This window comes from Anser anser (assembly GCF_964211835.1).
Source record: "Anser anser genome assembly, chromosome: 25".
Classification (NCBI taxonomy): domain Eukaryota; kingdom Metazoa; phylum Chordata; class Aves; order Anseriformes; family Anatidae; genus Anser; species Anser anser.
Window position 1 is genome coordinate 4,990,522 of NC_139746.1, and position 22,572 is coordinate 5,013,093.

The 22,572-nt window shown below is 68.6% G+C and overlaps 1 protein-coding gene across 8 annotated transcripts in view; it reads right to left on the reverse strand.

The window, feature by feature from the left end:
- The window catches only part of NFIC (nuclear factor I C), a 48,160-nt gene that overhangs the window by 11,834 nt on the left and 13,754 nt on the right, over positions 1-22,572 (reverse strand). For all 8 annotated transcript variants that reach the window (XM_083810822.1, XM_083810819.1, XM_083810820.1 and 5 more), the window contains 7 exons: positions 15,378-15,909; positions 4,413-4,484; positions 3,984-4,058; positions 3,705-3,828; positions 3,004-3,128; positions 569-697; positions 291-475 (listed from right to left, as the gene is read on the reverse strand). In XM_083810822.1, coding sequence (XP_083666948.1) covers positions 291-475; positions 569-697; positions 3,004-3,128; positions 3,705-3,828; positions 3,984-4,058; positions 4,413-4,484; positions 15,378-15,909 — 1,242 coding nt within the window. The remainder of the gene's footprint in view (positions 1-290; positions 476-568; positions 698-3,003; positions 3,129-3,704; positions 3,829-3,983; positions 4,059-4,412; positions 4,485-15,377; positions 15,910-22,572) is intronic.

Consider the following 22,572-nt stretch of genomic DNA (forward strand, 5'->3'; position numbering starts at 1 on the left):
CGCAGGTCCCGGGGGACCGCAGCCCCAGCGCCGGAGAAACGAGATGCGCCGACTCCACCCGCGCACCGAACCAACGCCGACGCTCGTCCGGAGCCACCCAGCCCCGATCACCGGGTGCCGGCACCCGGCTGCCACCAGAGCCCCCAAACCCCCCCCCGTGCGGCGGCGGCGGAGCCCCCCGACACCGCGCGTCCCTGCCTCCGGGTGACGATGCTCGGGGAGACCGCGTTCCCCTCGGGGGTACCCCCGACGGCGGGGATGGTGACGGTGACGGGGTGCAGGACCCTTACCGGTCCGGGCTGCTGGTTGGACGGGTCGCAGGCCAGCGAGACGAGATCTTTCAGGGGGTCCTGCGGGTTGAGATGAGGCGGGTACCGTATGGCCGTGTGGGGGAAGTAGGTGGAGGCCGTCTGGGGGAGAATCGAGGTGGTGGGGAAATGCAGCGTGGACGAAGGGTGCGGGCTGCGAGCGATACCTGCGGGACAGAGAGGGAGAGGGGACGGGCGGCGTCACCGCGAGCCCCCGGTCTCTGAGCCCTGCGCCGGCCCCGCGCTGGCCCCGCGCTCACCGCTGTGCACCGCGATGACGGGACGGTGGTGCTGCGTGAAGCTGCTCAGCCGGGGCGAGGAGTCCTGGGGCGACGGGCTGTTGAAGGGCGACTTGTCCATCTCCGTCTTCTTCACGGTGGGGGAGATGCCTGGGGGGACAGGGGGAGGCGTTACGGCCCGCGTGCCCCCAAAGTGCCAGGCCTTGGGGTGCTGGGCTCATTTGGGGGGCACCCTGGGGAGGGCGTGCGGGTGCATGAGGGGTGCACGGGTACGACAGCACCCGGGGGTGTGTGGGTGGGTGTGCACCGGCACGTGGGTGTGCATCACTGGGTATGCACGGGGATCTGTGTGCATGTACGTGCACACACGTGTGCAGGGGGCTGTGCATGTGCACCAGCACCTGTGTGCACCTGCGTGCAGTGTGCATCGGGTGTCTGTGCATGCACGCACGTGCACACATGTGTGTCTGCGTGCGTTTGGCTGTGTGCACAGTTGTGTATGGGTGTGCATGCATGTGCACACAGATCCGCATGTGTGTGCAGGCGTGCGCACATGTGCTTCAGCATGAGTGTGCGTGCATCTGTGTGCACAGTCGTGCATGCGTGTGCAGGCGTGTGCCTAGATGTGCACACTGATCTGCATGTGTATGAGCTCATGTGTGCATATGCGTGCGTGCGCATCAGCACAATGCCGTGCATTCGTGAGTGTGCACGCGTGCACGTGTGTTCATGCATGTGCATCAGCATAGCACGTGCACCTGTGTGCACAATTGTGCGTACAAGTGTGCATCTGTGTGCACAGAGCAATGCTTGTGTGTGCGTGGGGCTGGGCTCCCCCTCTCCACGGTGCCCGTGGGCCCGGGGACACCCCCGCACCCCCTGACGTGGGGCAGGACCCCGCACCAGCGCCCGGGGGGCTCCACGCTCGCACAGGGCAGGACACCCCGGTCCCCATGGGGCCAGGCGGGCGCGGGGGCTGGCAGGTTAATCCCCCCGCAGCTTTAGCTCTGGCCATTTGGCCCAGGCGCCGTTAATGGGTTTAGCCCCGTCTGAGACGCTCGTTTAGGAGGATTTCCCAGAACATCCAGTACGGGATTGCCGTAAAACCCCCGGCCACGGCTGAGCACGTCCTGCCACCCCCCCACCACTGCCGGGATCAGGCCACCGTGGCGGACCCCGTGCACGCCGGTGCACACGTGTGTGCGTGGCCCCGGCAGCCTCCTGCCCCCCCACTGGCCTCTGTGGGGCACGGTGTCGGCCCTGGGGGCACAGAGTGGGTCCTGAGCACGTATGGAGCACAGTCCTGGTCCACGTGGGGCACAGCCTTGGACCATACGGGGCATAGGCCCAGATCAGGATGGGGCAAAGTCCTCAGCCCATATGGGGCACAGACCCTGGCCTATTCGGGGCGCAGTCCCCAGACCACATAGGGCACAGTCTGGCATGTACAGGGCACAGCCCCTGCATGTATGGGGCCTTGGGGGCTGCTGTGGGGCTGGCCCCATCTTTGGGACAGCCCAGCTCCTAGGGAGGGCAGTGCAGTGACCCACAGCAGGCCTGGGGGTCCGACCCCAAGGGCTGAGCCCCCAAATACCCGGAAACATCACCAACAGGAAAAATCCTCTCTGGAATTAAAACCGCATCTGGGGACGGTTTTTCTCGCATTGCACACACTCCCTTGCTCAGCTCACCCCCCCAAAATCCCATTTATTTGCTTTCTGCCAGCATCCTGCATGCTTTCTGACGGGCTCCGTGCCCCCAGCCCTGCTCCTCAGCACCCCTGCGGCCACGGGATGGGGTCCAGCGGGGTGTGGAGGCTGGGCTGGATCCTGCCCCGTTGCCGGGGGTGCAGGACGGTGGGATAAAAGCGTAGGGGGCTCCGCCGCCTGCAGCCCCACGAAGGCACCCTGGGGCGTGGGAGCCGCCGTGCCAGCCCCGCAGCATCGCTTTAATTAGCCCAGCCCGTCCCGGCCCCCCCTTTTTCTTAATGAACAGCTAATTGGGGCTGTCTAGACAGGAAAGGGAAAAAAAAAAAAAAAGAAAAAAAAAGCAAAGCAAGAAAGAAATCTGTCCACAGCGAGCGCGGCAGCCGTGGGGCTGGGAGAGGCCAGTGTGGGGCTGGCCCTATAGGGAGGCTGTACCTAAATGGGGGGGGTCTCATAATAGCATTACGGCACCTACAGAGAGTCTGTGCCTCAATGGGGGACCCTATAGCAACCCCACAGCACCTATAGAGGGATTGTGCCTAAACAGGGGGGGCCTATAGCAGCACCAGGGCACCTATAGAGAGGCTGTGCATAAACAGAGGGGCCCATAGCAGCACCACGGCACAGGCGCTGCGCCTGTGCTTCCGCAGGGGTGCCCGCCCTATAGCACCACGACAGCACCCGCAGGGAAGCACCGGCCTGCTGGGGCCCCACAGCAGCCCCTATAGCGAGGCAGCCCCCGGCACTTACCCCCTTCCATGTCTTCTGTCCAGTTGCGGCTGCTACTCGTGGGCGAGTTGGAGGAGGTGTAGTACTCGCCCCCGGGGCTCGTGTCGATGTCGTCCTCCATGGAGCCCGACTTGTGCCGTTTGCTCCTGGGGACAGCGAAGGGTCAGGCTGGCCGTGTCCCCTGCCGCCCCGTCCCCCCTGCGGCACCCTGCGCCCCGGCACCTCGCCGACGTGCTGCCACGCAGACACAGCTGGAGCACTACTGAGCCAGCCATGCGGGCCCCATCCTGCCCTCGTGCCACGGTCCCCTGCCACTTCCTGACCCGGGGGTGACACGGAGCCACAGAGGGCTGAGCTGTGCCGTGCCCATGGTGATGCACCCCGAGCCCTGCAGCCGGCAGCACCCAGTACACCAAACGTGCAGCTGGGGTGCCAAAACTGTGCCAGGATCCCCAAACTGTGCTGGGGTGCCCAAAATGTGCCGGGGTGCCAAAACCATGCTGTGATGCCGAAGCTGCACCGTGGCACGGGGACAGGCAGCCAACATGCACCCTTTCCTTCGCCCACTCCCCCAGCCCGTGCCATGGGCACCCATGGGTGCTGGCAGCTGCCGTCGGGGCGCAGCGCAAGCAGCAGGACCTGACCTGCCCGCGCCGTCCCACGCGGCGTGGCAGCGCGCGGCTGTGCCCGGGCCGGTCCCGGCATCGCCCCGCGGCACCTACCCGCTGGAGGAGGTGCTGGGCAGCGTCCTCCTCATGCCCGTGCTGGAGGGGTTCAGGTCGTAGGCCAGGTGGCCCTGCAGCTCCCCCAAGGAGAAATTTGGCCCCGTGCCCGTCACCACTGGCGCTGCGGGGAGAGGATGGTGTCAGCAAGGGCTCGGCATCACGCCGTGGTGGCACTGGTGTCCCCCCCCAGCCCACCCCAAAACCCGCCCCGGTGCCACCACAGTGCTGGAGAAGGGTTTTTGTTTGTTTGTTTCTGGGGGGTCCCCGGGCACTCACTTCGGGACACCTGGATGAGCTCGGTGACGCTGAACACCCCCGAGGTCACGAAGCTTTCCTGGAAGTCTGTCGAGTCTGCACAGGAGAGAGGGGAGGGCGCTGAGAGGGGGTCGGGGGCCCGGTGCTGCCCCCGTGCCCCCCACATCTCCCCAGGGCACCCGTGGGAGCGGGGGGGGCTGAGCTGTGACCCCCCCCCCCCCTTCCTGTGCCTCCCATCTGCGTCCTCAGGGCCGTCCATGCTGCAGTGGCCTGGGGACAGGCTCTGGTGTCCCCTGTAGATCCACGGCTATGGGGTGCTGAGCCCTGGCCCCTCTGCTCCCATATCCTCATTTTGGCCGCAAAGCCACCCAGGATATGAAGGAGGACATGAACACCCCATGGTGGTGGCACCTCAGGCACCCCACACGTCCCCGCCGTGTCCTCACTTACCCAGCGTGATGGGCTTGCTGTCCTCCTGGTCCGAGCCGATGCCCGTCCGGGGGCTGCTGCTCTGCTCGGAATCTGCAAGAGAGAAAATCAGGGTGAGCTGCTGGGGAAACTGAGGCACGGGCAGGCTGGCTGGGGACGTCCTGGGGACGTGACCAAGGTGGCACGTCACCTGCCACCAGTGGAGCCTGTCCCCTCCCTGCAGGCCCCGCTGAGATGGGGACCAGGCCCCTCGGTGGTGGGGCTGGGGACGGCCCCGTGTGGGTTACAGGCGATGCTCCCCACCACGGCCAAACCCTCACCGGCGAAGGGCCGTGACCTGAGGCCGGGGGACGGCCACCATCCTCGGTGACATCCCTGCCCCGCGTGCCCGCGCGTCTTATCTAAAAATACCGGCGCAGACGCTGAGCTCAGCAGCCCCGCAGCCCCGACCCGCTGCCAGCAGCCTCGGGAGCATCCCTCCTCCCCAACCCACCGCCGCGCCCCGGCACACGGAGCACACTTCGAGCGCATCCCCGGTGCCTCCGGAGCCCTTCCAAACACTTGGCGATCGACTTTTTTTTTTATGTATTTATTTTCAAATTTTTCCCCATTTCCCCCCTTCCTCCTCCTCCTCCTCCTTCTCCCACCCCTTGGCCTTCGGCATCGCTCTCGCAGCTTTGGCTGATGCCGGGAAAAGGCTGAGACAATCCAAACAGCGCAGTCAAAACACATCGGCCCGCCGCTGCCAGCCAGCCCGCCGCGGCGTTTTGTTTCTTTCTTTTTTTTTTTTTTTTCATTTAATTCTTTCCTTTATTTTCTCCCCCTTTTTTCTCCCTCGCCCCCCCAGCCCCTCGTGCGCGCGCCTCCCGGCTCGGTTATTTTTGGCTGCCGTGGCGAAGCCACGCGGGCGGCGGGACCGCGCCGCCCCCCGCCCCGACACCCCCACTTGGCGTCGATGCCGGGCGCAGCCATTTTGTCTCCCTCCCCTCCCCAATTTCCAGCCTTCCCCCCCCCCCCCTTCTTTTTTTCCCTGCGCCTGCCCGACAGCCATTTTGTGCCGGCGGCATCGCCGCATCCCGCCCCGACGCCGCATCCCGCCCCGTGCCCGTGCGCTTGCCCGCGCTCGGCTTCCTCCAGGCAGCCATTTTAGGGAGCAGAAATTCCCCCAGCACCGAGCTTGGGGTTGGCTCCCCCCAACCATTTTTTTTATTTTTTTTTTTCCCCCTTCTTCCCTTTATATTCCCACTTGGAAAGCCATTGTGCACCCAGGCAGGAGCTGGCTCCCCAAGCACAGGGGTGCGAGCCGGGGCGGGGGGCAGCGGCAGGGACCCCCCTGTGCGCCCACGGGCACCCGCGGGCCGGACGCGGCCCCTCCTCGCCTCTTAAAACAACAAATCTCGCAGTGGCTCTGGAAGTGGTTAGCGATGGAGCCCGGCCAAGGCACGGGGCGGCGGCTGGCGGTTACAGCCCCAGCGCCGCGGCCCCGCGCCCCCTGAGGTGCCCCCCGCTGCCCCGGCTCACCCCGAGGAGCCTCCCAGCGCCCCGGTGCGGCTCTCCCCACCCCTGAGACCTTTCCCATGGCCTCTGATTCGTACCAAGACATCGCACATGGGTCCTTCGGTCACCGAGAGGTACCCCTGAGGCCCGAGGCCCGCTTGGAGATGCTCCATGTGATGCCACCCGGTGCCTCCCAGGGCCTGTCGGTCACCCCAAGATGCCCCCCGTGGCCCCATGCTCCCCCCAGACACCGCCCGCAGCCTCACGGCCATCCCACAGCACCCACAGGGCCTGGGCCCTGCACCCAGGTGCTCCGCATGGCGCTCAGCTCACCCCGAGGCGCCCCTCGTGGGCCCTGGACCTTCTCCAAGATGACCTCCATGGCCCCTTGGTCGTCCCAGGACCCTCACAACGGTCTCTGCTCACCCCAAGACACCCCTTGGGGGCCCTGACCCCCCCACAGCCCCTGCTCCCCCCGAAATGCCCCTCGTGGGCCCTTTCTCCCCTCCCAGGATGCGTCCCCCGGCCCTTTGCTCCTTGGCATGCCCCGTGTGGGCCTTTACAGCCCCCTCAAGTCACCCCCCGTGGCCCTGTGGCCACAGTTTCCTCACCCCAAAGTGCCCCCCCATGCCCCTCGATTCCCTCAGAGATGTTCACGCCACCCTTCCTGCCCCCCCGACACCTCCCACGGTCCTTTGGCCACCCCAAGTTGCCCCCATGGCTCCCCCCAGGCCCCCCGACATCTCCCTGGCCCTTTGGCCATGCCAACCCCCCCACGGCCCTTTGCACCCTCAAGATGCCCCACGCAGTCCTTCGCCCACCCCGAGCCGCCCCATCCCAGCCCTGTTTGTCCCCGCGGGGGTACCCCAGGACTCCCCCTTCCCCAAGACACCCCCCTGTGCCCCCGCACCAGCTCAGCTTCACCCAGTGTCAGCACATCGGGGTGCCCCTGCTCTCTGCCCACCACCCTGGTGCTGCCCCGTGCGGGGAGGTGTGGGGGGGTCCCCCAAACGCACCCCACTTTGGGGATCGGGGCCCCCCCAGCTGCCGGGGGCCGCGGCGGCGCGGCCGGGCGTGCGTGCCAGCACTTTTCTGGCTGCCTCCTCGCGGCGCAGCGGCCGGCCAAGCTCTGCTCTCACCGCCATGTGACGGCTGCCTGCCGCCGGCCAACGCTCGCTAAAATGGCGAAGGAGCCACCGCCGCGACGCTCGGCCCCCCCAGGGGGGCTCTGGGGGGCTGGGGGGGGGTGTCCCCCATCCCCAAGCGTTGGGGCTGCTCCGCCTGCACCCGGCACGGAGTTCGGCTGCGCCGGGGAGGTGCCCCCCCGCTACGTGACACCCCCCCGGGTGTCGGTGCTGGGACCCCCTTTTTTCAGGCTGGGCTTTCCCACCCCGCACCTCCACCTTGGGGTGGGGGGGGGTCGCCGGTGTGGGGGCAGCAGGGACAGGATGGGGACACGCAGGGCACCCCCTGCCCATCGGTGGGGAGCCATGGGGAAGGGGTTAAGTGCCAGCGTGTCTCCCCCCCCCCCGCCCTACCGCGCTGCACCGAGATCTCAGTGCCCAAACAGGTCGATAGCTCGTCCTCTTAAAAATAGAAAAGTGCGTGCCCAGGGAGGGGGGGGCGGGCGGGGGGGGGCAGCGAGGGCTGCCCAGGCGCGCTGGCAGCCTGGCCCCGTGCCACCCATTGAATTACGGCCGCCTCGGCCCCGCGCGCTGGCAGGGTGCCCCCGGCCCCACAGCGGCTCCCTGCCCATGGCCCCGCCGCTTGGGAACGGGCTCCCCCCCGGCAGCCCCCGGGCTTGGCGGCCCCAACTGGGGCTGTCCCCAGGGGGGGTCCCCGCCGGCCGGGCTCCCCCCCAGGGCTGAGGCCCTGGCGCAGGCTGCAGGAGAGCCCTGGCGCCGTGCCCGAGCACTTACGGTAACAGGGCACGGTGTTACCGGCAGCGGCGCTGGGCGCAGGCGCGGAGGCTGGGGGATGCTGGGGGATGCTCAGGGCTGGAGGGGGGGGGGCGTTGGGACCGCTGGGTGATGGGCGCCCGTGCTGCAGGCTCCTGCTCTGTGCCTCAGTTTCCCCTTGGGGGGGCTAATCCCCGTCCCCCTCTCTCCCTCCGTGGCAGAGCGGCCCCAGCATCTCCAACCGCGCTGCTCCCAGGTGGGTCTGGCCAAACCCACCGCAGCGGGCATCAGTAGGGCCCAGAGTGAACAGCCTAACTGGGCCGCCTGCGGGAACCTGAGCACCATGGAGCTGTGGAGAGGCTGTGGGGGGGGTGATTTGGACCCCCCCCCTCCTAGCGACCCCCCCCATTGTTCACGCTGCTGTGAGCGACTCTCCCCGTCCCGCCGCCCCTTACGTAAACCCCGGCACGGCCCTGCTTGTGTAACCTCCTTTGCGTAACGCCCCCCCCCCCCCACTAAATCCCAGCTCAGCCCCGTGGGCTGGGGGCACCGGACCCCCCCCAGCACCCGCAGCCCCCGGGGTGCGATGAGTTTGCCAGGTCTCAGCCCCAGCATCGAGCTGGGAGCTCCCCCCCCCCCCCCCGCAGCACCACCACCACCCCCCTGCAGCGGGGCGCGGGGCCCCAATCTTTTTGTGCTGTGGGGGGAGCGGGTGGAGTTGTCCCCCCCAAGGACTGGGGGTGGCGGGGACGCGTCCCGCTGCCACGTTCGCCGGCTGCAGCCAGCTGGCCCGGGCAAGCGGCCGGCGCCTGCGAGCTCCAGCGCGCTGGGAGCGAGCTCCTGTCCTCGGCCGACCCCTGCGGGAGCGGGGAGACGGCGGCGGCGGCGCAGGGGGGGCGCGGGGGGGACCCGGCCCCCACCGAGGGCAGCCAGGACGTGGCTGGGCCGCAGCCAGCGAGAGCGGGGACAGATGGCAGCGGACAAAGGGACGGGGCTGGGGGAGTGAGGGGAGGGGGGGCTCAGCCCCGTTGTCTGTCCCCCGGCCCCGCAACAATGTGGGATGGGGGGGGGGGGGGTCCCCCGAGACTGTGGGGGGGTCGGGGTGCCCCCTCCCTCAGCTGGTGCGGGGCTGGCAGCTGGACCCAGAGGCATGGTGGGGATGGAGGGGGGTGGGGGGGTGGAGAGGGAGAAGGGGAAGGGGAAGGGGAAGGGGAAGGGGAAGGGGAAGGGGAAGGGGAAGGGGAAGGGAAGGGGAAAGGAAAGGGAAAGGGAAAGGGAAAGGGAAAGGGAAAGGGAAAGGGAAAGGGAAAGGGAAAGGGAAAGGGAAAGGGAAAGGGAAAGGGAAAGGGAAAGGGAAAGGGAAAGGGAAAGGGAAAGATAAGGGAGAGGGAGAGGGAGGGGGAGAGGGAGAGGGAGAGGGAGAGGGAGAGGGAGAGGGAGAGAAGAAAAAGAAAAAGAAAAAAGAAAGAAAAAGAAAAAGAAAAAGAAAAAAAGAAAAAGAAAAAGAAAAAGAAAAAGAAAAAGAAAAAGAAAGAAAAAGAAAAAGAAAAAGAAAAAGAAAAAGAAAAAGAAAAAGAAAAAGAAAAAGAAAAAGAAAAAGAAAAAGAAAAAGAAAAAGAAAAAGAAAAAGAAAAAGAAAAAGAAAAAGAAAAAGAAAAAAGGAGGAATGAAAAAAAGAAGGAAAGAGAAGAAAGGGAAAGGAAAATGAACAAAATAGGGAAAGAAAGAAAAACGAAATGAACGGAGGGCAGGACAGAGGGTAACAAGGGAGGAGAAGGGTGATGACCGGGGGGGACCAGAGGGTTCCTGGCCTGGCCCCCAGCACTGCCCCTGCTGCCCCTCCCAGCCAGACCCGCTGCACCCTGACCTGTCCTGGGCCTCGCTGGGCCCCGAGCCCCTGCCCCAGGGCATGGCACAGCCCCACGGCACACCACAGCCCCACGGCACAGCCCCACGGCACAGCCCCACGGCACAGCCCCACAGCACAGCCCCACGGCACAGCCCCACAGCACAGCCCCACAGCACAGCCCCACGGCACAGCCCCACGGCACAGCCCCATGGCACAGCACAGCCCCCCAACACGCCTGTACCCCCAACCTCCCCGTGACACCCCCCCCCACGCACACCACCCCCCGGGCACTGCTCCCAGTGCACTGTGGCAATATCCCTCCCGCGGCTGGGGGGGGTCCCTGGCCCCAGCTGCCGGTGCCAGCCGGGCACGGGGGCTCGGCGGCGTCTGTCCCCCCCCCCTTTCCCGTGCCCACGGCCGCCGGCGGGGGCAGGAGAGCCGCTGGCATCTGCCACCCCAGCTGCCCCTCGCCAGCGCGGCACGGAGCCGGGCGCCCGGCCAGGATGGCAACTGCGGCCCCGGGGAGGGCACGGCGCTTGCCAGCGCGGGGGGACGGCGGGTGGCGAAGGCGGGGGACGGCAGGTGCTGGCGAGACGCACGGCGTTCATCTTTTATTCATCGGGCGACGAGCGGCACGGCCAGCAGCTCGGTCCCTTCGCCGTGCCCGAGGACGGGGACGTTCCCCTCGCACCCGGTGCCAGGTCCCGAGGGCTGCGCTCGCTGAGCACGGGGCAGCTCGGTGCACTGGTGACGCCGTGGCCCGGGGGGATGCTGGCAGAGCCCCCTGCCCCTGGGGACGTGGGGACACGGGGCCGGGCACCGCGGGGTGCCGGGGACACCCTGACCTCCCAAAGGGTGCGTCGAGCCGGGAGCTCCGCGCGCCAAAACCGCCCCGGGCACCGGCACGGAGAGGGGACGGGAGCGTGGCCCTTGCCATGTGGGGACACCCCCGGGGGGGTGACAGTGCAGGGGACAGGAACCCTGGGACCAGCACCCCCCCCACGTGCCCCTCCCTACGCTGCCGTCCACTTTCCAACACACAGCTCCCGCAGCCTGGAGATTCTCTGATGGCTAATAACATTGTGCGCTTTTGGGGGGAGGGGGGGGGGTGCGTCTCCCCTCCCAGCCTCAGGGCTCTGCCTATCTCCAGGACCTCAGCCCCGGCTCCCCCCGGCCGTTTGGCTGCGAGGGGAGCGATACCTGGAGCTGGGGGGGGTGGGGGGGGCTAAGGGGGGGAGTGTGTGTTTATCTGGCTGCGGGGGGGGGTTATCAGGGCCCACCTGCCCGCCAGCGCCCCATGCATGTCTGCGAAGGGCAGACCCCAAATACTGCGCACCCCGACAGCCTCCCCATCGATATTTTTGCTCGGGGGGGGTAACGCCTGCTCCTCCAGCCGGGGGGGTGCTGCACGGCCGCTTGGCACCGCCGGCCTGGCACGGGCAGCGGGCAGCGGGCGCGCTCGGGCCGGGCGCCCTGGCACGGGTTCCCCCGGCAGATTGGTGCCATCTGCCTCTCGCCGGGCTGGGGAGGGGAGATAAGGGGCTGCCAGGCCTGGGGGGGCCGCTGCGGCGTGCCAGGGGGAGCGCGGTGCCCCCCCCCTCCAGGGCTCGCTGCCTGACCCCCCCCTCCCACACCCCGGCGCCCATCTGCTCGCCCCGTTGGGCTCAGCCAAAGGGCACTGCTGGGGGAAGCTCAAGGCAGGGCAGAGCCCAGGCCCCCCCCGCACCCCCCCCCCCGCCCTGCTGGGGCCATCGCTGCGGGGTCCCCCCCATCCCGGAACACCCCAAAAGGGTGCAAGGGGCCCCGTCCTCCTGGCTCCCCGTGCTCCCAGGGCCTGGGGGTGCAGGGGTGGGGTGTCGGGGTGGGGGCCACGGAGATGGGGCTGCAGGGTTGCAGCACAGCCCCCCCCCCGCCCCCCCCCCGCACGCTGCTGCCGTAGGGAGCAGTTGGGAGGAATCTCTCCGTAATGCTTCGAAGGTCCTGGCACAATCGACTGGGGAGATTGATTACCATTTTACTGCAATGCTTTTGACTTTCACCAGCGACCTCCGAGCTTCCCCCCCCCTCCACTCGCCCCCCCCCCCCCCCCCCCCCCTCGCTGCACACCCAGCTCCGGGCTGCAGCGCCAACCCCTCCCCCACTGCGGTGTGCAGAGCCCAGCCCTGCACCCAGCCTGCACCCAGCCTGCAGCCAGCCTGCAGCCAGCCTGGAACACCCTGCACCCATCCTGCACCCGGCCTGCACCCTGCGCTGCAACCAGCCCTGCTCCTGGCCCTGCACCCAGCCTGCAGCCAGCCTGGAACACCCTGCACTCACCCTGCACCCGTCCTGCACTCACCCTGCGCCCGTCCTGCACCCATCCTGCACCCGTCCTGCACTCATCCTGCACCCTGCACCGCAATCAGCCCTGCACCCAGCCTGCAACCAGCCCGCAGCCAGCCTGCACCCATCCTGCACCCGTCCTGCACCCTGCACTACAACCAGATCTGCTCCTGGCCATGCACCCAGCCTGCACCCAGCCTTGCAACCAGCCTGCGAACACCCTGCACCAGTCCTGCACTCATCCTGCACCCTGCGCTGCAACCAGCCCTGCTCCTGGCTCTGCACCCAGCCTGCAGCCAGCCTGTGAACACCCTGCACTCATCCTGCACCCGTCCTGCACTCGTCCTGCACTCACCCTGCGCCCTGCATTGCAACCGGCCCTGCTCCTGGCCCTGCACCCATCCTGCACCCAGCCTGCACTCAGTTCTGCACCCAGCATTGCACCCAGCCCTGGCTGCAGCGCTGCACCCACCCCGGCACCCATCCTGCACCCAGCCCTGCAGGGAACACCCAGCGCGCCGTGGGTCTTCAGAGGGGCCGTGAGGGGTGGGGGACGGACCCTGCCCTCCCCAGCCTCGCCTGTGCCTCAGTTTCCCCACCCGCACTGAGCACACGGGGGCCGTGCAGCTCCCTCCGGGCACCGCAGCAGGGTCCCCAGCACGCCCCGGCCCTCGGCATCACTTGCGGGGGGGGCAGCTCAGCCCTCCCCAGCCTCCCCTAGCAGGGAGGCCCGGCCGGGGGGGGGCCTCCTCCGCCGCCCCCCCTCCCTCACGTTGCCAGAGCAGCGGCTGGGAAATTCTGCTGACAGCAGCGAAAGGAGCCGGGCGCGGGCGGGCGGCCGAGCCCACGCGCTGCGGCCGATGCCGGGGGGCTGCGGGCGGCCGGAGCCGGGTGCTGGAGCCCCCCCGGGGGTGAGGGCCCCCCCCCCAAAGCCTCCTCCTCCCGCTGGCCTCCGGCCTCGTTTGGGGCTGGGGGTGCTGAGGGCTGAGATGAGCAAAGGGGGGGGCGAAGCGTGCGAAGGGGGCAGTGAGCGTGCGGGAGTGAGCGGGGAAAACGCAGGAGTGTGCACACGGGTGCTGCTGGGTGCTGCTGGGTGCAGACGGGTGCTGCTGGGTGCAGAACCGAGCACGCAGCAGCATGCAGGATGGAGCCAGCGAGCGTACGAGGCCACGAGGACCCCCAGCACCCCCCCGCTGTTCCCGCACCAGGACAGCGCGGGTCCCCCCGGCGCGGGGTCCCCCCACGTCCCTCCCTGCCTCAGTTTCCCCACCGGCCGGATAACCCCTCCCTGCTGCAGCCCAGCACGAAGCAGCCTGTGCGCAACGGGGCCGGGCGATGCCGAGCGCCCAGCACCCAGCGGCACCCCGGGGTCCCCCCCGCTCCCCCCGCTGCCAGCTGTCCCCCGGTCCCCCTTAACCGGGGCGCGGAGCGACCTTAACAGGGAAAGTGAGCGGCTGCCAGGCCTTATCAGAGAGTATTTACAGCCGCCGTGTTCCCAATTAGACATCAGGTGACTGCGGCTGCTGGGGACCCAGACACCAGGGTCAAGGTCACGGGCGGGGGGGTGGCAGGGGGGCGGCCGCCTCCCCTGGGGACACCCGCGGCTGCGGGGCCACTGGGGAACCCCCCTGGCACCCACACCGCAGGGTCCCCGGTGCTGGCACCGCGGCCGTCATCGGGGTCCTCGTCCCTGCCGGCAGCACAGCCACTGCAGGGCTCCCAGTCCGGCCTGGGGGGGGCTCCCAGTCCAGCCCAGTACAGGGTGCAGGGTGCCCCCAGCATGGCAAGCAGCACCCCAGTTAAGGCCAGTGCCCCGTCCCAGTTCAGCCCAGCAGGGCCAAGCACACAACGCTCCCCTACACTGCCCAGCACCCGATGCCGCATCCTGCCCCCCACCCCACGCAGCACCCACGGCCCCGCAGCCGGCACAGCGCCCGTCGTCCCCAGTGCGCCCACTGGGAAATGGCCGCGCCTGCTGGGTCCCATCCTGCCCTCGAGCGCGCGGGCGGGAGGCGCTGGCACAACGTGCACGCACACGTGCACTCACACGTGCAAGCACACGTGCATGCACACACGTGCACACACCAGCCCTGGGGCAGGATCCAGCCCCGGCGGGCACGGTGCAAGGTGTGCCCGGCTCTCCCCGACCCACCGGACACCGATGGGTGCTTGGCGGCGTCCCATGGGTGGGGGGCTCCCCGGAGAGGCCACCGAGGCGCGGGACAACGCAGGGTGCTAGTTCTGGGGAGCAATCCCCAGGCTCACTATGGGATGGTGCCGCCGGGTATCGCCACCTGCCCGTCCCCAAAGCCACGAGAGTTTTGTGACCCCAAAACCTGCACCCCTCCAGCGCTCTGCCCACCCGCCCTGAGGGCGTGCGGGGGGGGCACGGGGAGCCTGGCAGACCACGGTGGCTTCCGGGAGACCTGGGTGACACCCGGCACATCCACCCGCGCCCGCTGCGATTTATGGCCCCTGATGCGATTTTTTCAACCCCCTTTGTTGGGATTACAGCCCCGAGAGCCCCCCTCGGTGCCATGATCCGTCCTTGGGCCGCGGCCAGCGCCAGCAGCGCCGGGAGGGGAGCAGCCGCCCTGCGCTCCCCCCGCTGCATCGGCTGTGGTTGGGCGCAGGGGGACCTCGGGGAGCAGGGGGACATCGGGGGGCACGGGGGGACCCAGCCGTGAGAGCTTTCCTCAGCCCAAGTTGAGCACACAGGCCACAAAAGGTCCCTTCCCCGCGGGGCTCCACCTGCGTGCCCCCTGCGCCCGGTGCCAGCAGAGCTGCGCGCGCCAGCACGGCACCGGCCGGCGCCAGCGAAGCTGCCCGGGTAAAGTAGGAGCTGCCCCGAGCTCCAAGCTTTGTCTTCCTGGCATGCAGGGAGGTGGCGGGAGCTGGCAGCGAGGACGATGGCTTCGGGACCTGCTCCTGGCCACGCTGTGTCTGCCTCGCCCACCGTGCCTCAGTTTCCCCACCCTGACCGTGAAGGTGGCCATGGCGAACGGCTGCTGGACTGCTGCCAGCATCCCCGGGGCCACGCAGGGGACAGGCTGTCCTTTCCTGGCCCACATCACCCGCCTGCTGCCCTGGGTCCCCAGCATCATCAGCACCCTCGGGGACCGCTCGCACCCCCCCAGTAGATCTCTCCCCGGGAGCCAGGACCGGTGCCAGGTGGGGCGAGAGGGCAGGCGCGGGCAGCAGCGGGGCGGGGGGCACCCAGGTGGGACGGGATTCACTGCGGTGTGCTGAGCACTGGGCTCCTCTCCGCGGGGTTGGGGAGGTGAGATTTGTCCCCAGCGTGGCGTCCCCGACCTGCAGCACGAGGAGGGAAGGAGAAGCAAAGCCCCCCGGGGCCACGGCTGCAGCAGGACGGATCCCGGCTCCGTCCCCCTCCCCGAGAGCTACCCAGGCAGCGCCTACCTCTCTCGCGGACGAAGTAGGCCAGGTAGAGGTCGAGCTCCTTGACGGAGACGCTGATGTGGTGGGGCTGGACGCAGAGGATGGGGTTGGTGCACTGGCCCGACTTGACCAGGCGCTCGCCGTCCGTGCTCTCCAGCGGGATCCCTTTGAAGAGGATGACCATGACGAGGTCGAGCCGCCACACCTTGTCCGCCTGCCGCAGGCAGTCGATGCGGCGCATCTTGCCCTTCTGGTCGGGGTTGGAGAGGACGCAGCACGAGGGCTTCTTGCCCGTGATGGAGAGCACGAAGTCCTCGCGGCACTCGGGCCGGATGTCCTTGCGCAGCTTGGCCAGGAGGCGCGAGGCCCACTTCTGCTTGACCTCGGGCTTCTCGCTCAGCAGCTCGTCCTTCACCGCCCTCTCCTCGTCCTTCGTCATCCTCTTCTCGTGCTTCTTGAAGTACTTGCGCTTGCGGGCCTGCAGGTTGAACCAGGTGTAGGCGAAGGCCCGGACGTGGGGGAGCAGCGCCTCGATGAAGGGGTGGAACTCATCCTGCGGGAGCACAGGGACAGGCCGTCACCCCCGGCCGAGCCCGCGTCCCCCCCTCCCGTGTCCCCAAACCCACCCCCGGCCACCCGCGGGGACCCGCTGGGGACATCCCCGCCGGGCCACGTCCCCGTTGGACCAGAGGCCAGGAGGCAGGGAAGCGGCGCCCGCCCGCTGGGGACGGGACCCCCCAGCCCCGCACAACCGGGATGCGGAGGGGGACACGGGACATCGCTCCCGCGTCCCCGGCAGCACCCATAAATCCCGCCAGGCCACCAAACACGGCCGGGGCGCGACGGAGCCGACGGGGCCGCGGAGGGGCAGGCGCTGACGTCAGGCGTGCTGTGTCGGCAGGATCCGAGCCCTCTCCCCTTCCCACCCACGCGCGCCGGGATCCGTTCCCGACAGGCGCAGAAATCCCGCCTGACATCTCACCCAGCCGCGCCGGGTGCCCAGCGGCCGCCCGAGCCACCCGGGTCGGGTCCCCAGCACCCCGGGGTGGCACCCGAGGCGGGTGCTCCACGGGCTGCGGGTGCCACGGTGCTCCCCGCTCCCTCCGGACCGAGGAAACTCCCCCCAGTTTGCCCCAGTTCTGGCCAGCCCGGCTGCTGGCGCCCGGCCCAGTGAGCAATGCGTGCTCTGACTGTCTTTTTCCACTTGGCTGCTGGATGAGGCCGTCCCCGAAAGAAAACAAGGAAAGTGCATCCATCTCCCTGGCCCCTCCTTCCCGCATCCGATTTTCCCAGTTCGGAAAAAATCCGTGCTTCCTGGCTGGGGCTGGGGAAGGGGGGGGACGGGGGGACACACACGCACGGGGCACGGCGAGGTGTCGGGAGCCCTCCCGGCGGGGCGCGGGGCTCGGCGCTGGAAAATCAACGCGGCCGGGCTCCCCGGCGCCTCGGGGCGGCTGGGCTTGAGGCGGGTTTGCGTTGGGAAAACGGCCCCTGTGCCCCAGCGGGGTGCAGAGTGAGCACGGCTGGGAGAGCAGCCCTGGGCAGGATCCGGCCCTGAGGGTGCCGTGGGGGGACCTGGCACAGAGCAAGCGGGCGCGGGAATGGAGAGGGCTGCGAGAAGTGGGGTTGGCTTTAGGGAGGGTGCAAATTGGCCTCCGCCTGCCCACCACCATAGCTCCGGCCCTTCCAAAAGCCTTTTTTCCCCTCGTTTTCTCACTCCCCCCCCAACCGGATTGTGGCGGCACAGCCGAGGGCAGGGCGAGGGCGAAGCAGCCCCGTGGTGCACAGCCAGGGCGGAAGCAAAGCGCGTCCCCGAGGGCAGGGTTTGGCCCACGGGGCCCCTCACTGCGGGCGGTGCTGTGCAGCGGGACGGAGCCCAGCACCACGCTGCAGCCCCATGCCTGGGCTGGGAACGCGGCCCGGGGGGGCTGGCTGCAGGGAGGGGGACCCAAGCCTGGGCAGGATCGGTGCAAGGACGGAGGCCCCGCTGCAGGCTGCGGACAGCGGTGCCGTGCCTCGGCCAAAGCGGTCCTGTCCCCAGGCGACCCCGCTGTCCCCTCCTGGCACCAACCGTCCCTGCTGGGGCTCCCACCTGGCCCCAGCCCCAGCACAACCCCAAAGCAGCCCCGCACAGACCCCGCTGCTGTCCAGACCCACTCCCCGGCACAGACCCCGCTCACAGCTCCCAGCAGAGCCCCTGATGTCCCCCGCTGGATCCCAGACCCTGCTGGCCCCCAAGCCAGGTCCCCTTGCACAGATCCCAGTAACGACCAGCACAGCTCCACCAATCCCCAGAAGTTCCCTCAAGCACAGACCCCAATATTTCCCAGCACAGCACCCTCTGGAAGCTGAAGGCCCCCACTCCAGACCCATTTCATCCCCCACTGACCCCAGCAGCGTCGCCAGAGCTGTGACCCCGGCGGGCGTCCCCTCACAGCCCAGAAGGACCCATCCCTGCTGGGGGACCCATCCTGACCACAGGCACCCGTCCTTGCTGGGGGATAGCTTTGCCACGTGGACCCACCCTGCCTGCAGGGACCCATCCCGACCCTGGGGATCCATCCTGCCCAGGGGATCCATCCCTGCCCAGGGGACTCATCCTGCCCGCGGAGCCGTCCCTGCCGGCTGCTCCCGGGGCGTCCGCAGCCCCGTGCGGCTGCAGGGTCTGGTTCCCTCCCCAGCAGCAGCCACTAATTCAGTGCAGCTGGGCAAGGGCTGGGCATGTGTCTTAAATCAGGGAAGAAGGTCAAAGAAAAGTAAGACAGGAGCCGAAAAAAGAAGCAGCGAGTTCCAAAAACAATACTTGGCCGGGGCGGTGGGCGGCTGATCTTCCTTGGTGGCCGGTTATTCAGGCGAGCCCTACAAATTGCTGCCATACCCCGGCCCCGCCACCCTCCCCGGGCAGCCGGCGGCAGGGCCGGCCAGAGGGCACCGCGCCGTTGTCCCCTCGCAGTGGGCAGTGACACCCCGGGGATGCCATGCAGGGACCGTGGAGGCAGCGCCTCGGGTGCTGCTCGCCGCAAGGCCACGGGACGAGCGGGCACCCCACCGCCCTTGGGGCCCCCGGAGCTGTGGTGGGCCCCCCCCTCGCCCCCGCGGGCACTGCAGCAGGATTACGGCAAGCCGGGAGCCGAACCCAAAGCCGATCAGCCCCTCGCCAACTTTCCCTCCCGCCCGGCTTATCCCGCATGGAGATGCGGCACCGCGCTAAGCCGCTTTAGCGGGGCCAGGCGAGGCCGGCCGGGGGCACGGGGACAGCCGGAGGGGGCTCGCTGCCTGCCCAGCAGGGAGCCGCATCCCCAAAGCCGGGCACGGAGGTGGCAGGGGACGGCTCGAGGACACTGCGGTTGCAGCCGTGGTCTCCTAGGTCCCCGCTGCTCCCGCTCGTCCCCCAGCCCAGGGGAGACGCCAGCAGGGCTGGGGACTGTCCCTGTGCCCGCAGGCACCGTGCACGGGTGTCCCCCACCCCGGGTGATGCCGGTCGGGTCCACCCCAAGCTTTGCCGTGGGACGCGGTGGCAGGGAAGCGCCTTCTGCCTGCTCATCCCCAGCCAGCGCTGCCGGCCCCATAACGCCCACCCCAGGCGCACGGCGCTGCACCCCCTGAAAAAAGCACCCGTCCCCCCCCCAGCCCACCCATCCCCGGCACCCGCAGCACGGCGCAGCGCCGGCAAAGGGCTGGTTAACTTTTCCTCCTGTTGTTTTTCATTTGCTGGGCTGGGAAGCAGAGACATGCTGCAATACCACAGACAAGGCTGTTCTCGGGGCATTTCCGGCCGGGAATCTGGCAGCAGAGCCTGTTCTTGGGCCCCTTCCAGCCCGGGCTTGTAAAGCCCCGCGACCCGGGGAGGAGCCGCCCATGTCGGGGTGCTGCTGGCACCGGGCCCCCTCCGTGCTGCCCTTCTGGGCTGGGGGAGGTCGGGCTGGGAGGGGAAACTGAGGCATGGGCTAACCCCGTCTCCGTCCCGGTGTCCATCCTGCCGTGGGGCAGGGAGGGGAAGGACAAACGGATGCTCTGCGAGGCGCTGGGCACGCCGTGCCGGGATCAGCTCCCGCAGCCTGGGGGGGGGCACAGCCAGGGCGCTGCCTCTCCCCATGCTCCTGCCTGTCCTCGTGGCTCTGCAGCCCGGCCGCGCGGCCGTGGCGGGTGCCTTCCACCCGGGGACAGAGGGGGACACGCTGTGCCACCCGGGGATGTCACGGGGGTGGGCAGCCCCTCCTGCACGCAGCCAGGGTGGGCAATTCCTCTGCTGCATGCCAAGCATTGCAGCACGGGCACCACGGCATCAGGCACCCTGGCATCGGGCACCGCGGCATCGGGCACCGTGGGCTGGCCGAGCCTCCAAGGCTCCTTTGCATGAGCGCCTTGTCCAAACAGGTCGGGCTCTGCGAAACAGCCTGAATTTTCCAATGAAAAAACGTTTCCTCAGGAAATTCCCGAGCAGTTTTCATGGGGGAGGAGGAGGGGGACGGGATGGGACGGGACGGGATGGGACGGGATGGGACGGACGGTCACCTCGGCCGTGGGTTTTGCTCCCCACCAGTGTGACCCCCAGCCCTGGGGGCAGCGGGAAGCCGATCGCGCCGCGGGTGCGGAGAGGTGCGGGGCGCCCTCGCGGCATCTCGGCCCTGCGGAGACCACACAGCGTTTATTTTATTAAAGGATGCTCAGCCTCTCCGCCAGCCAACCACACACCTCAAAAATGCTGCCGGCTCCGACGGTCTCCGCTCCTGCCAGCTCCCGATCCCCGGGGCCGGACGAGCCCGGGCAGGGGCTGGCATGCTGGGTGCTCCGCGCCGTGCCCGCCTGCCCCGCGGGGACCCGCCGCGCTCGGGACGAGCCGGGGGGATGCACCACGCTCTCCCCTCGCCCCGAAAATCCTGAGCCTGACTTCTATGCAAATCCCCGGCGGAGACCAGGAGATGCTCCCCGCTGTCGGCCTCGTTTCCCCGCTCCCCGGCACGCGGACGCCGTCGGCGCGGGCGGTGTGCGCTCCCGCAGCCCCCGCTCGTACGCGCAGAGCCTCCGGTAGCCGCTTATTAACTGTTCGCAGAAACGGCTCTCGGTAATAAGTTAACCTGGTAATGAGACCTGTTGCCGAGACAGATGCAAATGATTTCAAAGTGCTCATTAGAGGGTATTGAAGGAAGGCACTTAGTCCCTGAAATGCACCCAACCTTTCTCGGGGCCGTCCCTGCAACATATTAGAGCCCATTTTACAATAATTGCTCCAGAGGAGGAAATCTATTTGGATTCATCATAAAGTATTTATTAACAAGAGCTTATTCATAATTTTTGCTGCTCTCCGGCATGGTGTGGCCGAGCTTCCCGGCTGGCTCTGCACGTCCTGGCGAGGCCTCGCGGCGCTGCCGGCGCAGGTGCGTGGCCGGGAGGGAAACTGAGGCACGCCAGGCAAGACGGCTCTGAGCATGCGGTCCCGCTGCCACACGAGGGAACGCCACCCAAAAATGCCGTAAAAAACAAACAAGGGGAAGGGACAAAGGCTGGAAGCATTCACCGAGCGGGGCCAGCGGGAGAGGAGGGACTGGACGCGCTGTCCCCACTCCTTGGCCATCCCTGTCCCTGTGGTGTGGACCCCGAAATGGCCCAGATGGGGGGGTCCCCACGGTGGCACTTTGGGGTGCACCCCGAAATCAACCCTGTCTCACCCGCGGGGGCTGCGGGGATGGGCACCCTCCTGGGGAGTGCAGACCAAGCCAGGATGGAGGAGGGATGTCCCTGCACCGCTGCACCCCGCAGGGACCCCACACGGGACAGCAGGGGACATGAGTGGGTGCACAGCAGGTCCTACACACAGAGCCTGGGGACGGCAGGGCACGGTCCGAGCCCCCTCCAGCTCCTCCGTGTGTGGTCCCAGGGTGCCCCTCCGAGCCCCTTGGTGCCACCCCACGTGGGGGACCGGCGCACGGTGGCAGCCAGCGCTGCCAGGGACGGTACGAGCCATGCCGCCGCCCCCGCGCGCACCGTCCGTGGAGGTGCCGTGGGGCGGAACAGGCTGTGACGGCCCCGCTGTCCCCGGCTCCCCCTTAGTCGGGGTGGGGATGACCCAGCCCCATGCTTGCAAAACCCCTCGCAGCCCACGCCAGGGCCCCGGGCAGGGCACGGTGCCACCTCCCAGCAGCTCCCCATCCCAGAGCCCCGCTGCCTTTCTCCCCGCAGCCGAAAACATCGGGGCTCAAGGGCTGGACCGTACCCAAAGCGGGGTCCGGATGTGGCCACCCCCTTCAGAGGGTGGGATGGATACAGAAAGAGGCTCAGCCACGACGGGTACACGGGCAGAGAGAGGCTCTCCCCCTTCAGTAACCGCCTCGGTGCTCAGCGCCGGTCAGGATCAGCCCGGGATGCTGCAGCTTGGATAACTACCGCACCCAGCGCCCAGCGCGCGCCCCAGCCCTGTGCGCGCCACCGCCACCGCCCCAAAACACCCCGCCACCACCCCGAAACACCTCACCGCCTCCTTTGAACCCTGCACACCCCAGCCCTGCCACCCCCCCTCCCGGCCCCCCCAGGCTGCGGCAGCCCCCGAGCGGTGCCGGTGCCCGCCCGCGCCTACGTGCCGGGGCGGGAGGCGATGCCGGCGCAGGTGGCGCGGGGCTGCGAGCGGCAGCCGGGAGCTCGCCGAGGCGGCTTCCCCGGGTCACGGGAGGCCGCGGCAGGCAGCGAACTTGCCAGTTGCTTTGGAAAACAGCAGGAAGAAAAGCAGCTCTCTTTGCAGCCCGGGGCTCAGGTGCCAGCGCTGCCTGGGCCGGCGCCAGCTTGCGCAGCCCTCCCCGGGGAGGCAGCACCGCGGGGAAGCCGAGGGAGGCCCAGGTGGGCTGCGGCTTTGGGGGGCTCTCCCCAGGATGGAGGGGCTCGTGGGGGTTTTGAGCTCCCTCCCCACCAGCCCTGCATCCTGGGGGTGGGGGGCACCCGTGGGTGCAGCGTGCGCCCCTGGCCCCATGCCCGTCACCCTGCCTCTGGTCTCCCCGCGTGCGCCCTCGCCGCCGGCACCACCCCAGCCTCGCTCAGTCCTACCCGAGCGGGGAAGTGGGGACGCAGGGTGCAGGGATGGGGCAAGGGTGCCCCGGGGATGGAGCCAGGAGGGGGCTGGGGAGGGGGACGCGGTGGGGGGGTTCCCGAGGCCGCTCGCTGCCTCCCTGCAGACGTGCCGACGTGCTCAGCTCGCCCAGCGCCGCCGTTCCCCCAGGTGCCCCCG